Below are 15,512 nucleotides of genomic sequence, written 5' to 3'. Positions count from 1 at the left end.
CATTTTTATCATTTATTTAGAGTGGATCACCCATGAAGATCTCCAATTAGAAAAATGTAAATGCTACATATTTTTTCCCATCAGAAAAATATATGCAATTACATTACAGTTTTCCAAAACATACCTGTACAGTAAAACTTATTCTTAATCCTGATAATTTTTTTTCTTATATCCCAGCACATAACAAAATTCTCCAAGCAAAGTATAAGTATTCTGTCATTTAAGGTGTGGGGAGAAAAAGGGATTAGAGGGGAAACAGATGTTGCAAAGTCAAGCAAGATGCTGTAATCCAAACAGCTGAGATTTGTTTCTCTCGTAGTTTTCTTGGGAAAAACCAATGGACTTTATTGTATGAGTATTACACTGTTACCTTTCTGTTTTGAGGAAATTAATATTAATAATAAAATTAACACAGGACAGGCATTGTGCTCAGGAGTGTATATACTTCTTATATATTTAATTATATATTTATATATTTAGTCATCCTCATGCTTTGAGGCAAGTGATAGCATTGTCCTTATTTTGTAGATTAAGAAAGAGACAAATACCTTGTTTAAGGCCACACTGCTACTGAGTGCAGAACCCGGCTTATCCTGGGCTACCTGATCCCTGGCCCCTGCAAGTCAAAACTTCCAGACCCCATTCCCATGTGGATTCTCTGGATCATCTTGGCACGACACTTTCCTTTCTGAAGCTGTCTCCTCATCTACATAATAAAGCAGTTGTATCACAACAGTATTTTTTTAAATTGCGGATCGAGACCCACTAGTAGATCTCCAGTGGATATCTTACCACAGATTGTAGTTTTTCAACTTTGCAAAACACTGGATTATATTATTTCTAAGGATCTGCCTAGCTCTAAAGTCTTCAGCTGAGGAAAATGAACTTTACAGGTCATTAAAAAAAAGATTTTATTTCAGATATTCGGGGATGGGTATTTCTTAATGGCATAAGAAAAGATCTACACATTTCTTACAAATGAAATCCTCTACAGATCTTTCTCAAGAATCTAGCTCACAAATATAATGAATTTTATGCACCATTTTAGAGATAAGCAAACTGAGCTAAACTCTTCAGGGCAAATGATCCTTCAACAAATAAACTGTAATGGAAAAGAAGAGATAGAGGGGGAACCAATAGGTTAAAAGAGACATAAGAGACTTACAACCGATTTCAATGTATGATTCTTAAATAAACAAGCAAAATCCAAACAAAGAAAGAAACAATTAGTAATACTGAACAGTGACTGAAAATTCAATAAGTAGTAAGTACTGTTAACTTATTTTAGTTGTGATAGGATATTTGATAATATTAAGTAATTTCTGTTAATATTTTGGGTGTGATAATGGTATTTCACGACATTAAGAAATTACTATTAAGGATATTATGGATATGATAATGGTATTATGGTTATTTGTATAAATGTATATATATATATTTATGCTGAAATATTTACATATGAAATGATACAATGTGTGAAATCACTTTAAAATAATCTAGGAATGGAAGGCATGGGTGGATGTATACATGAAATAAGATTAACCAAGAGTTGATAATTGTTTAAGGTGATTGATGGGTACCTCAGATCTCTTTAACTATTTTCTTTCCTTCTGTAAATTTTAAAATTCTCTATAATAAAAGGTTTTTAAAAAGAAGAGGAAAGAAAAGAAAAAGTAAGGTAGAAATAGAAAGTAAAACTTTTTCTCTCAGGACTTTACTAGCCAAACTGAATGCCAAATCTCTGAGTTCCAAATTTTTATTCTATAGCCCTTTATTAAGATATAGCTTCTTTCTTTTCTATTTCTTAAGCTTTGCTCCAAACAGAAGTCATGGTTCCTCTTGGATTCAAAATAAAAAATTGGGACTTCCCTGGTGGCGCAGCAGATAAGAATCTGCCTGCCAATGCAGGAGACACGGGTTTGATCCCTAGTCCAGGAAGATCCCACATGCCGCAGAGCAACTAAGCCTGTGCACCACAACTACTGAGCCTGCGTGCCTAGAGCCTACGCACCGCAACTAAGAGTAGCCCCCTCTAGCCACAACCAGAGAAAGCCTGAGCACAGCAACGAAGACCCAACGCAGCCAAAAATGAATAAAATTAAATCTTAAAAAAAAAAAAGGCATTTACAATAAAGATGAGGGGAGAGGGAAGACCCTCTGCAAGAGAAGCAAACAATACCACTAGGAGTAGAAGGTTACCCTTAGAAGCGCCAGCTAACCAGAGTTACTAAAACTCCTTTCTGGGTCATGAGTTAACAGGCCTTTCTCTTCCTGTTTCCTATGAGTGTACATATCACCAACACCCCGAGATTATCTCCCTTTTGGCCAGATGCTGTGATTTGAAGATGCCTAATTTCAGCATGACAAATATGGGATTACTGGTGCAGGGTAGGGGGTATCAGACTGAACACGCTGCAGTCCATTTTCATAGCGCCTCATCTGTGGAAATCAAACAGTGTCAACATTCACAGGAAGGGAAGTAAGTGAGGTGTCTTGAAGGTCTCACTAGACTGTAACGACTTCACTCAGAGCCAGAGTCTGCTCCCGCTTCCCCTTTATCTAGCATCCCCATGTAATGAGGGTTTAAGTAAGACTTTCTGGGTGGATATAAACTACTAACCTTGGGGGCAGTACTGCAGAGAGGAAATATTGGCCCGCCTGGGCTGACTTGTCCTCCATGCTATTTCTCCACATTGGAGAGGAAACACCCACCCTAAGTCTTTTGGGTGGTTATTGAGCCGATGACAATTTGAAGAAGCGATTGAGGTGTAGCTATTAACAGCCTAATGATGTTTAGCCACCTGGATAACATACATGAATGTTACCTTCCAGGCCACTTGGTACTTTCCACATTCCTGGACCAAATTTCTCTACCATTCATCCTGCTGAGGAAATGCAAAACTGCACAAATCTACTTTTTAAAAAAATATTAAATTATCTGGGTTATCCTATTGGCTGGAACACCAGAGCCAACAAACTGCTAAAATGGGAGAACACCTTGTCACTTAATCGGTTTTGGTGTCAGATGCTCCTAAGAGTGACACTGAACAAGTTATTTTGTTTTTCTTAGTTTTTTCATTTGAAAAAAAACAGTGGATAAAACCTATCTCAGAAGGTTGCTTGGAACACTAAAATGATTAACATGTGTACAAATGTAGCTTAATAAGCTACACTGAAAAAGCATTACTCCCCTTGCCGATTACCTACATTAAAGCCATGAGGTAGCCCTAAAATAAAAAAGCAGAACTGGACTCTGGAGGAACTTGTACAGAAATGTGAACTTCTCCAACCTTCACACAGGATAAGAACTGGGAGTCTACCCCAAATCCAAAATATATTCTACTCCAACTATCAAAATAGACTTTATTTCCAAAACAGTTCAATATTTATTAAACATTAAATACCCTTCTCCTTCTCATTAACATCTCTTCCCTCCTGTAATTTGCCTTCCTTCCTTCCTCTACTCCTCCAGCTCTCAAAATACTTTTTTTTTTTTTTTTTTTTTGTGGTACGCGGGCCTCTCACTGTTGTGGCCTCTCCCGCTGCGGAGCACAGGCTCCGGACGCGCAGGCTCAGCGGCCATGGCTCACGCGCCCAGCTGCTCCGCGGCAGGTGGGATCCTCCCGGACTGGGGCACGACCCCGTGTCCCCCGCATCGGCAGGCGGACTCTCAACCACTGCGCCACCAGGGAAGCCCTCAAAATACATTTTTTTTATAAAGACAACATGCAAGATGTTTTTTATTGTTGTCATTGGCACTTTTGACATACCCCAAACATACAAAAACCCAGGACACCGTGTAATTATGCAGCGTGAACATTGGGTAAAGGTGACTCAGTGTTAGTAAGGATGACAGCAACAAAAGTTGGCAAAAGATATGGAATGAGTCCCAAGAATGACAGACCTTACATTACTCCAAAGGTTTGAAATCAGGGATCTCTCTGAGCAGTGTGGTCAATGGCTTCACTGCTGGTTTCAATTGCTTTGGAGTGGAAGGAGGTATCATATTTGCAGGCCATGGTAATCTGTTCCTTCAGAACTGCTCTCAATAAACATCTTAGCAGTGAAAGCACTGGAGTAATAGTGCTGTATCTTATTTAATACTAAACCATGGAACAAATGAAACTGCTCTGGCCTTTCTCCAACCTTTGCGAATCCCTCATTCTTGTACTTCTATTCTATTTCTTCTCAGAACACCCTTTAACCCCCCTCCTTTTTCTTTCTTTTTCCCCCCAAATCACATCTCTGAACTTGCCAACTCTGTGACACCCTATGATCTCCAGCAGCCCCCAAGAGGCAAAATGCTCATAATAAAATGACAATTTCAATCACAATTCAGCCCCAAAGTATTTGTGCAGCGTTTACTCTGTGGTTAGCACCAAATTCTCTGCCTATTGTGCCTCTGCAAACAGCAAACCCATAGTTCCCCAAAATAACATAGTTCCTCATGCTTCATTCTTGGTTGGCCTGAGGTCAGGAAAGAAGTGAAAATAAAATCTTCCAACACTATCCTCCATCTGGCTAGAAGTATACCCCACCACACATGGAGATGGCAGCCAAGTCTTCATTCCCTCAGAGTTTCTCCTCCAAGAAGCTCCTCACTCACCCAACTCTTCCATCGTCACACACCCAAGATGCTCTGGTACCACAGGTTGTGAGGAACTGTTTTGGCATGTGTTGAAGAAGAGGACCGCAAAGGAACTGAATGAGCCAGCGTGAAGCAGCCTCTATAACCCTTTTTGGTTCCTGTATTTGCTTAGCACTTCCTCTCTTTTGATTTGATTTGGTGAGTTTCTTTCTTTTTTTTTTTTTTTTCTTTTTTGTAGGTCAGAGTTTTAAAAAATGAGCCTGACATAAAAGGTGAGTAATTGGATTTGAGTTCTGGCTGTGCATTGGCCAGGGTGATAAGAATCAAAACTAGTTTTGAAAAATTTGAGAACCTACTATGTGCCTGGATTCATTTTGAATTCATGGGAATGGCAGATTTGCATTTGTGTTTTTGCCCAGTGTGGATATCCTGCTGTAACTGTGCATGATGGAATCTGATTTTTTTTCCCCTGAGGGACCACGGAAGCACAATCTCCTTCATAAAATTTCCATCAGAGTTAACTAGCACCCAATTCATTTTGCTTAATTATCCAGAAATTGTGCTTACCTGGTTTTCTGAATAGATCATCAACCCATTAAAGGCAGAAAAAAAAAAAGAGATACAAATGAACTTATTTATAAAATAGAAGCAGACTCACAGACTTAGAGAACTGAATTTATGGTTACCAGAGGGGTAGTGGTGGGGAGGGATAGTTAGGGAGTGTGGGATGGACACACTGCTATATTTAAAATGGATAACCAACAAGGACCTACTGTACAGCACAGGGAACTCTGCTCAATATTCTGTAACAACCTAATTGGGAAAAGAATTTGAAAAAGAATAGATACATGTATATGTATAACTGAATCACTTTGTTATATACCTGAAACTAATACAACATTGTTAATCAACTATACTCCAATAAAGAATAAAAAGATTAAAAAAAAAAAAGGCAGAACAGGATTCTCAGGACCAGGTTCACATTTGGATTCTCAGGGCCAAGTTTATTTCAGTGGTTCAAAATGCAAACAACTATAGGGGTCATGAAGAATGAAACTGGAAGATTTAAGACACCAGGTTCTAAGATGCAGACATTCTCGATTAAGCACAATTCCTGCCTAGTTATATTGTCTTAGTTTCTCTAAAAAGTGACACTGAGGTTAACTTTCACTTTTTTTTTTTTAACCACTGTGATTTTATTCACCTTGAATAAAACAAAACAATTACAAAAGGCCTACTATGAGAAGGCAGTACACAAAGAACTAAAATTACCGTCCTGTGAAATAGATATTATCCCCATTTTTACCAGTGGTTAAATAGATACAAAGGATAGAAACTTGCTAAAGATAATATAATTAGTAGGTGGCTTTGTTACTTACTATAACAGATTTAACTTCAAAGCCTGTAATCTTTCCTCTACAACACAGTGGTCTTTTTAAGGTTAATCTAAAGGAATCATTCATTCTCCATTCCATTGTGACTCTAAGACTTTAAAAAAATGTTTTTAATGTAAAGGAGATCCCATCTCTGCATTACTTTGAGCAGCCATTGGATGTCAGTGCCATTCTAAAAGTCTGCTCACTGCAAACATAGGTTTGAAAAATTCCCATCCACACTATGCTCAACAGTTTTGACAACTGAAATGCCGTTACCCGCATGAAAGTGCAAAACACTCAACAGAGAATACGAACATTTGCCCAATCTGAAGTGGTAACTGAGCCAAAATGCTGGAAGGAAAAATGCTCTTCAGCATTTGTCTTGCAGATATTGGACTCCATCTGCAGTTTAACTAAATGATTAATGTGAAATTTAGAACTGGATTCCGAGATCTTGTTTCCATTCACTTACGTTGGAGATTTTTAACCCCGGATGCTTTAGTTTCCAGGGGTAAGAACTGTTCCTGCAAATCGCTCCTCGATTATAATGGATGAAAGGAAAAAAGGAAGCAACGCAAAAAGCTCACAGCCATCACCAAATGCAACTTGGAGACAAGCAAACGGAAACTCCCGTTTGATGCGTTAGGGCAATTTAGTTTCACATGCTAGCGGAGAGAAAAGTAATTTCTGACAAAGCTGCTATTCTGACCATGCTTCCTGTGCAGCAGAAACATTTAAAAACCGCAGAAGCAGATGGTTTCAGGGTGGGGAGTGTGAGGGAGGCCTTCAGTTTTCCGGGTAGGTCACGCTAACAACCCTTCACCTCCCTTCCTTCCAGCCCAGGGACCACAGCCAAGTTAAGCAGCCGATACCAGTTCCTCGGCCCCGACAACATCTAGTAAAAAAGCAATTCTACAATTACTTCTACAAACTTTTATTAAGGATCAAATGAGTGGTAGGAATTGTGCTAGCCCCCCTAGGATCCAACGGAACCAGATTCAATCCCTGACCTCCAGACGCTCACAGGTTAGTGGGTCAGACACAGAAGACGAATATTGCAGATATAAACGCTAATAGGTCCCAGATGAGGTGCCACCTAACCAGACAAAGATGAGGGCTATTACGTGTCCACCCTACAAATGGTTCGCCAACACCAAGTACGAAACTACGGAAAACCCTGCCAGGCAAACCCCACCAGCCACTGGGCCCACAATTGTAGTCAGATCTCCGCAGGCGTTGAGGCCTAACCCGGAAACACTGCCTCCCCGGAAGAGTAAATTCGAAAAGAGTAAACTACCTTTCCCATCGCGCATCAGTCAGACACTCCCAGCATCCTCTCCGCCTCTGGCTCCGTATCTTTTTTCCTAAGGCGTAGAATAAGCTGAACTTCATTTCCCAGGATGCCCCTGGGCAAGTTAACCATGCTCATGCGCCAAAAGGCGGGCCCTTCTTGCCCTCACGACCCCGCCTCTGTCCTACCGCCGCCATTTTTTCAGAGACTTTCATCCGGCAGCCGACGGGGCTTTTTTTCTTAAAGGAGAAGCGACAGCTCAAAAAAATTTCCCCCTTCTCCCCGCAAGACCTGGCGGCGCTGGGGACAGAAAGGCTACAGACAGGAAAGTGGGATCGGGGTGGGGGCAGAAGAACGCCGAGGCTACTTCCGCGGCTTAAGGAAGAAGGATAGAAAGAGCCCTTGTGGCATTAGCGGCTCCTTAGGGAGGCAGGTGCGCGCGCAGCCATTCCAGGGTGCGCGCGAGGCGGGGAAAGAGGTGCGTTTTTTTCCCACCAACCTCCTCGCGAGACCTGCCCCTCCCACTGCCCTTAGCGCGCATTGAGCTCCGGAGGTGGGGGAGAAAGGTCATTTTGGCATTGTCGCGAGACACAGCCGTTTAACGGTGAGAACGGGTGCGCGGGGAAGAAAACCTCGCGCGCTCCCTTGGAGCCGTTTCCTGATTGGTTGAAGGGAGGGGTGGGGGAGGGAACCGGTACGCCGCTGCGTGAGAGACCTTGGGGGGCGGGGCGAAGAAGCCGTTCCTCCTCTCCGATTGGTCCGCTGCGCGTCTGTGGCGGGCGCGCGCGCGCCGCCTGCGGTAGAAGGCCTTGAGTGGCAGGGGGTGGGGGGGGCGCCCTCGGAGCCGGGCGGAGGGGAGGGGGGGAACGAGGAGCGCCGAGTGAGAGTGAGCCGGTCGCTCCGGGGGGCGGGGGGAGCAGCGCCGCGGCCGTCGCCGCCTCCGCCTCCGCCGCCTGGGACTAGGGGGTGGGGGGCGGACGAGTCCCGATGCCGGGGGAGACGGAAGAGCCGAGACCCCCGGAGCAGCAGGACCAGGAAGGGGGAGAGGCGGCGGCGGCCAAGGCGGCTCCGGAGGAGCCCCAGCAACAGCCCCCTGAAGCGGCGGCGGCGGCCCCTGGGGGGACCACTAGCAGCCGCGTGCTGAGGGGAGGTCGGGACCGGGGCCGGGCCGCTGCGGCCGCCGCCGCCGCTGTGTCCCGCCGGAGGAAGGCCGAGTATCCCCGCCGGCGGAGGAGCAGCCCCAGCGCCAGGCCTCCCGACGCCCCAGGGCAGCAGTCCCAGGCCGCGAAGCCCCCGTCTCCAGCTCAGGGCAAGAAGAGTCCGCGACTCCTGTGAGTAACGCAGTCTTTCAGGCGGTGGGAAAGACCCCCCTCTACCCGCACGCAACCCTCTCGGCTCCCGTAGCGATCACTCCACGTGACATACTGCTTGCTCTGCCCCCTGCCGGCTCGCATGGCAGATGTCACGCCGCTTCCCTAGCGGTCTTATCACTTCTCTCTGGCTTCCTCCGCCCCCCTTGTCTGTCTGTCCGGCCACTTCCCCACTCCCTGAAGGCGTCCTTTGTAGGATACACTTCTTCTGCTCCTTAGTGACCCACCTCTTCCCTGCCGCCTCAGGCTTCTCCCGCACTCTGGCATCTGCGCTCCCTTTGTCAGCCTATCCCTTTCCCGCATAGGGCGGCTCTCCTGTATTACATCACATCCCCATTAGGAAATCTACAGCATGAGCTTAGATCTTAGCCTTCAAAATTGTGTCGTTCCCCTCACCCCCCACCCGTCCCATTAATTAGCTTAAGAGCCAGTTGTACTAGTATCGTTATGTAGCTTTTTTCACTCTACTGAATTTTCACATCACTTTTCACTCGTTTTAAAAACCTGGGACTTAGTAGTCGGGTAAAACGTGGCTTGCCATTTTTAAGTATAGAGTCTTTCATGTAACAAGATGAGTGGCGTTTTCTTTCAGTTTTTTTGACAAGTAGCTTATGTGTTTGTTTTTGCATATGTTTTAATGTAGGAACTTCGTCCTTAAAAATTAGAATAATCTGAAAGTAATTTCTTTATTACCTAGAGATCATAGAGAAACTAAGATGATCAGAAATATAAATGTTTTAAATTGTTTATTAAAATGTTTCTGTGCTGAAAATACTGAGGCACACGTGTTTGTAAATTCTAGAAATTAATCACATTAGCCATTGAATTCGTTACTGAAGGCATTTGTGTCTTTTGACTTTCAAGTGAAAAAAATTAGTAAAAGCAGGGAAAGTTGAAGGTGGGGGGAGAAATCAGTTTTAAATGCCCCCCCACCTCCACCACCACCCTACCTCCCCAGCAGAGAGCATGGCAATATTTTGCTTGTACAGACCCGATAGATTTAGAACACTCCTGTTATGAAATTAAGAGTGAAGTCTGTGACCTTGGCATGCTTGTCTTAGAAGACTCTCAGAAAGAGAAATAAAATTCAAAGGGTTATTGTGTATTATATGTGCTTTCAAATTATTAGATGTTATTTAAATTAACATAATATAGAGAATTGTGTAAACTAAATTTCTGTGGACAACAAAAATATGTACTTACAAATGGTTCAGCTGCAATTAGGATTCTAATTGCTGTAAATTAATTTCATGGTCACAGAAAATTTAAGCTTCTGTATTCTCATAAATTTGAAGAGATATATCATTAGCCTTATTTGGATATAAATTCCTTGGACAAATTAAACTGCTCGTGCCTCAACTTTATTATCTATAGGCGATAACGTTAATCTCTATGAGCTGCGTTTGTGAGACTTAAGTACACCCTGTGAAACACTTAACACAAAGCATGATATGTAGGAAATATTTACTAAAAGTTACTGTTTTGAGCAGTGATGTCTTTGGTAAAGGTAAAACTAGTGTGTAGTGGTCTTTTTCATGTAAATTCTGTGAAATTGGATTTTTAATTCTTTTTCTGTTACCATACACAGGAAGGTTAATATCTTAATATATTTTTTTTAATTCCCTTTTATCTTCATCTACCCATACCTATATCTCCTTGCCACGTTTCCCTCCTACTGATCCACCAGCTTTACTTATAGAAATGATCTCTTAAGATTATACATAGAGTGGTAGTTTTACCGGCTGTCATGGTTTATTACGTTCCCTAACTCTTGGCAAAAAAGTACTAATGAGTCTTTTTTTATTTCCACATTATAAATGTTACTGTAGTTGAACTTGGATGAAGATGACTTAATTAAACCCCTTCAGTTTTTTTCTTCACAATATTCCTTGTGGGGAGGGAAGAATAGTCTTAATTCTTAAAGTCCCTTTCTCTGTCATCCAATATCATAAAAGAGAGTAGTGTTCTTTTACCTTCACTTAGCCTCAGAACTCTCTCTTAATTTATATATATATATATATATATATATATATATATATATATATAAATCCAGTTTTGATTGGATTGTTACAATACATTTTCATTGTAATAATTTTTTTGTTACACATTTTCAATTTACTGCATGCCCTGGAAATCAAAGAACTAAAGCATTTCAGCTCCAACCTTGATTGAGCAGTAACTGGTCCTGGTACTGTGTTGACCCAGGGTTTATAAAGGAAAATGAGACATGGACTTTATCCTCAAGGACTTTGCAGTAAAGGAGGAAGATGCATTGATTAGTGGAGATTTGTCAAATGTGTACATGGTTTACAGGTTTTCAGAATGATAAAATAAATTTTGAAACTAATTAAGTGAGAAACAGTCCTTTAAGACATTTCAGTTTACTGAACCCTGGTCTAGTGCCTTCTCACCTTGATTCAGCCCTACTTTCCAAATAACATTTCCCCCAATAAATTTCCAGTCATCAGCTGTTAAACCTACATTTGTTTCTCTTGATAGAAGAGACAGCAGAGTGTACAGTAGCTTAATAATGTCAGTAAATACAGAGACTTGGATTGATTGTAACCTCTTTTCCTCTTACAAGGCAAAATAACAGAGGAAAAAACATTGCTTTCTACTGCTTACTAAGTGACCTTGGGCAAGTCACTTAATCTCCTTAAATATGCTTCACCTTTAGTTGATAATTTATGATTTGTGAAATGAGCTTTATAGTTAGATGATAATTATCATTTTTAGAAACTTTCCTAAGCTTATAACAACTTTTCTATTTGCATTGAAATGTTCAGAAATTAATGAAAAGAGTAGGAACTCTTTGTGAAGGGAAATAAAGAATTTTTCAGTGAATGTGCTCAAGATAAAGGCATGAAGTTAAATCTATAATCATTATAAATTAAAACTTAAAGGCTAATATTAAGGAAAGATAAGCCAAATTTGAAGAAAGATTATATATCAGTACTAAGAATTAGGCTTTTCATTTGCTGTATTTTAACCAATAAACTCTGGAGTTAACATTCTTATGTTTCAATACAGATGTTTATATACTCATCTAACTTAAAAATGTATATGTGTTTCAAATACAGATGTTTATATACTCATCTAACTTAAAAATGTATATGTGTGTGTGTATACGTATATGGGAATTTATATATGTACACACACACCCACACACTCCAGCTTATTTCTGATTCATAAGTTAAAACATTCTTGCTTTCTGCTAATATGGAAACAATATATTGTTAAAATAAGACTACTTTAAATGTAAAAGGCTTATTTTCTTTCTCCCATGTGATAATAAGTCCTTTAGTTATCTGATGCATTTCAGAATTTAACACTTAAATACTTTTTTTTTTTTTAATTTCTCATTTAGCTGTTGAGGAAAGGTGTTCTTTCCTCACCACAGGGAATACAGGCTAAAACTGAATATTACTAGAGGTAAACCTACAGGCTCAGATGGGTTACAAATGAAGGAAACAAATACTGCTCTGTTTTCTGGTATATGGAGTTCCATTTTGGGTTTATTGTCTTGCTGGAAGTAAAATGGTAGTAAACCTTAGCATGATACCTTCTTGCTGCTTTTGTAAGGAAAAGGCAATGGTCATAATAGTGAGAATGAAGAGGCAGTAACATTCTGAATTGGAAAAACTTTTCTTGACTCTTTGGAGAAGGCTTCAATTGTATTTAAGCCTGAAATCCTGAGTTTTCCTCTTAACAGTGATCAGTGTGGTAAAAGAAACATTGAACCATTCCAGAAGGTTTTCAGAAAGTTAATTGTATAGTGTTTCAAGATCTAACAATTGTTTCTGTACTTTTCATTTAGAGTTAACATGGTTAGCAGTATTCTTGTGTTAGTTGTTAATTGGGACATTAATAACATAATTTAAAGTTATACCAAGCTTTATTTAAAAAATGGGTTGAGAAAATGATATCTAGTCTTTCTAAAGAGAACAGAATATTTATATTATGCGGTGGCTTCTGTATTTGTTTAGATATTCTTTTGTAACATAAGAGTCTTCATTTGTGTTAGGTTTGCTTTCAGAGAAAAAGAGAAAACTGTACTGCTCAGATGCTGTGTGGCATCTTTATGGTAAAGATCCAAGACATGTCAACTTTGAATGTGGGTAATGGCTGTGAGGGGATTCATTATACCTTACTCGACAGTTATGTGTGATAGAAATTTTCCTGAATTAAAAACATGGGGATGACATTTTTTTTAGCCAGTATTTTATTACACATTAGCCTCTTTACTGTTCCTCTCCAATTTGTAAAGTGCAAGTTACATTTATTTCTGAGGTCCAATCTGTTGCCTTTTTAGAAATAGATTTTGACTTGGGTTTAACAAATGAATAAATTTAGGGTTTTCTTTTAGGTTCATTAAATTTTTATTATGAAAATTGTCAAATAAACACAAAGTAGAGAAATAGTATATTGAAACCCCAGTATTTATCACCTAAATTTAACAATTGAGATTTTGCCATGCTTGCTACCTTTATCCCCCTTCCCCCTCGTTTTCTTTCGGTAAAAGTGTTTTAGAGGAAATCTCAAACGTTATTTCATTTCACCCCAAGTTACTGCATTTGTGTAGAATAAGGACATTTTTCTCTTATGACCATTTAATACAACAAAATTAGCAATATTTTCTTTGTATTAATATCTTTTTACAGTTAAAAACAACTTTTGAATGATACTCTAGCTGTGTGCTGTCAAATATGATAGCTACATGTGGCTATTTAAATTTACGTTAATCAGAACTGAAAATTCAGTTCCTCAGTTACATAGCTGTTTTAGGCACTCAGTAGCCACATGGCAACTACCGTATTGGACAGTGCAGATGTAGAATATTTTCATCACTCCAGAAAGTTCTGTTGGACAGTACTACTCTAGATGTTTTCTGCATCACTCTGGAGATGAACCTGAAAGAGGTAAATATTTGTGTTTTAAGAAAGTGTGCAAGATTATTCATTTAATATTTGATTCTCTTTTCTTTCAGATGCACAGAAAAAGTATCATCTGACAAAGGTAAGACTGAGTCATTCTTACCTCATGTACATTATATGACTGCTTTATAATCTGATAGAAATTAGAATGAGCTTCAGCCTAATAATTCAAATTGTTCCTATTTAAAAGTGACTTTTATTTAGTAAAGAATTACTGGAGTAGATAGAACCTATTTAAGTTAGCAGCAGGTTTGGGCAAGTGGAACATTTTGGCATTATTTAGAAACCTAATAATGGGAAATCAGATTATTTGATGTCACTTTATTGCAATTTTTAAAACTATTTGGTTTTTCAGTAAAGTAACAGAGAGGAATGATATAGACAGCATATATCGACAGTATATGTAGACTATATATACAGAGTATAGAGAGTAGAGTATAGACAAACTCTTGATGCTTGTAGAGACTCATGTTATAAATGCAGTTTGAAGAATGTGGAGAGAAGAGTTTTCTAAGATTTTAGCCTGGTGAATAATTAAATCGGGTCATTAGGTCTTTCAAAAAGCAAACCAAATACATGTATTAAATGTACTCTTCTGCTTATCTGGATTATGAAGGGAAGCTGATGTTCACTTTATCCTTTTAAATGCTTTTTTAAAAAGACTATTCGGGCTTTGCAGATGGGGTTATTAAAATTGCCCCTGTCATGTTGGGCCAGTTGCTCATTTATTAAATTTTTTTCCCCTAGTTATTGGCTGTGTTCCTTGATGCTGCATTCAGATACACAGCGTCCTTCTTAAAACTGGAACAGAGATACTTTTAAGCATATTTCATTTACAGTGTCTGGTCTTGGTCCAGTCCTAAAGGATTGATCAGTTAATTCATTATGTATATATATAACATAAATACTTACTTTTCTTACGTAGACTTTTCTTTTACAAAGAATGCTTTGCAAATATGTATAAGGCAAGTGTAAAACCTGAATTGATGCCATTGAGAAGAATGACAGTGTGGTTAGGAACCAGTAACTTGAATTGGTGGCTGCTTTGTAAATAATTAGACGTCAGTGACCAGGTTTCTTTTTTCTCTGAATTTTAGAATCTAAGGCTAATATTTCATAGTATACCAGGCGTAAGTATTTTGTACTAGGCAAGTTTTTTGTGTAGAAAGTTTTGCATGACTATTTTAACAAGTTTTGGATTTTGTTGCTGTTGATACTTAGAAATTAGAATATGTCTGCTAAGAATGGAAAGTCTTGTGTTCCTTACTCAGAAATCATTTTAGAAATTTTAGGATGAGGGGGAAATGTAGACAGGTGGCAGTCAGGTACCAGAGCAGTTTCTATTAAGACAAAAAGCAAAAACCGCAACCTGCCTTTATCAGAGCTAAAAGTACCTCCTGTGTCTAAAGACTACGTCTAAAGAAATTATTTTGGGTTGTCTTGAGGCGAGGTCACAGAATACGGTGGAAATTTTGAACCCTGCTGGAGATAAATTAATCACTGTTTGTGTCAGTTTCTTAAACCAGAGGTTGGCATGTTATGTACAGTTTTGCAGTTGAGGAGAGATTAAAACTGCATTGTGGTTAATTCAGTCTAAATCAATCCCACTTTAATCCACTAGTTAAATACTCTGGATCTAGAGTTAGAGCTCAGGGTTTGAATTCAAGTTCTTCCTTTTATTGCAAATAATCCAATACACTGAATCCAGTAAGGACTCAATAAAAGGTAGCTGTTGTTAAGTTTGTAAAATTTCCAAGAAATACTCTCCAACCCCCATCTCAGTCTCTGCATTAGTTTACTTGTACAGTAGCTGTTCAACTCTATGAACAGTATATATAGGTACAGAAGTATATCTTATCTTATACAACTAGATAGTGAATAAAGAAATGGAGGTTGATTTTCTAAAGGTACAGCTATCTTTTTGTTTTCTTACATTGAAAAGATGTTTTCAGG

At 39.5% G+C, this 15,512-nt stretch overlaps 2 protein-coding genes across 8 annotated transcripts in view; one reads left to right on the top strand and one right to left on the bottom strand.

Annotated features, from left to right (window-relative positions):
• The window catches only part of LPXN (leupaxin), a 43,912-nt gene extending 35,012 nt beyond the window's left edge, over positions 1 to 8,900 (bottom strand). Inside the window, exons 1-3 of one of the 4 annotated variants that reach the window (XM_060159094.1) lie at positions 7,971 to 8,013; positions 7,444 to 7,494; positions 7,262 to 7,328 (exon numbers count right to left, since the gene is read on the bottom strand). In XM_060159094.1, coding sequence (XP_060015077.1) covers positions 7,262 to 7,277 — 16 coding nt within the window. In that variant the 5' untranslated portion in view covers positions 7,278 to 7,328; positions 7,444 to 7,494; positions 7,971 to 8,013. Of the gene's footprint in view, positions 1 to 4,606; positions 4,783 to 7,261; positions 7,329 to 7,443; positions 7,495 to 7,970; positions 8,086 to 8,852 lie in introns of those variants that run through there. The other 3 variants (XM_060159095.1, XM_060159093.1, XM_060159097.1) reach the window with 3 other exon arrangements.
• The window catches only part of ZFP91 (ZFP91 zinc finger protein, atypical E3 ubiquitin ligase), a 31,000-nt gene continuing 23,641 nt past the window's right edge, over positions 8,154 to 15,512 (top strand). For 2 of the 4 annotated variants that reach the window (XM_060159090.1, XM_060159089.1), the window contains exons 1-2: positions 8,157 to 8,586; positions 13,613 to 13,641. In XM_060159090.1, coding sequence (XP_060015073.1) covers positions 8,243 to 8,586; positions 13,613 to 13,641 — 373 coding nt within the window. In that variant the 5' untranslated portion in view covers positions 8,157 to 8,242. Of the gene's footprint in view, positions 8,587 to 13,612; positions 13,642 to 15,512 lie in introns of all 4 variants that reach the window. The other 2 variants (XM_060159092.1, XM_060159091.1) reach the window with 2 other exon arrangements.

This window comes from Lagenorhynchus albirostris, chromosome 9 (assembly GCF_949774975.1).
Source record: "Lagenorhynchus albirostris chromosome 9, mLagAlb1.1, whole genome shotgun sequence".
Taxonomy (NCBI): domain Eukaryota; kingdom Metazoa; phylum Chordata; class Mammalia; order Artiodactyla; family Delphinidae; genus Lagenorhynchus; species Lagenorhynchus albirostris.
The sequence above is the reverse complement of the archived record's forward strand: the minus strand, read 5'-3'. Positions and strand labels throughout refer to the sequence as shown.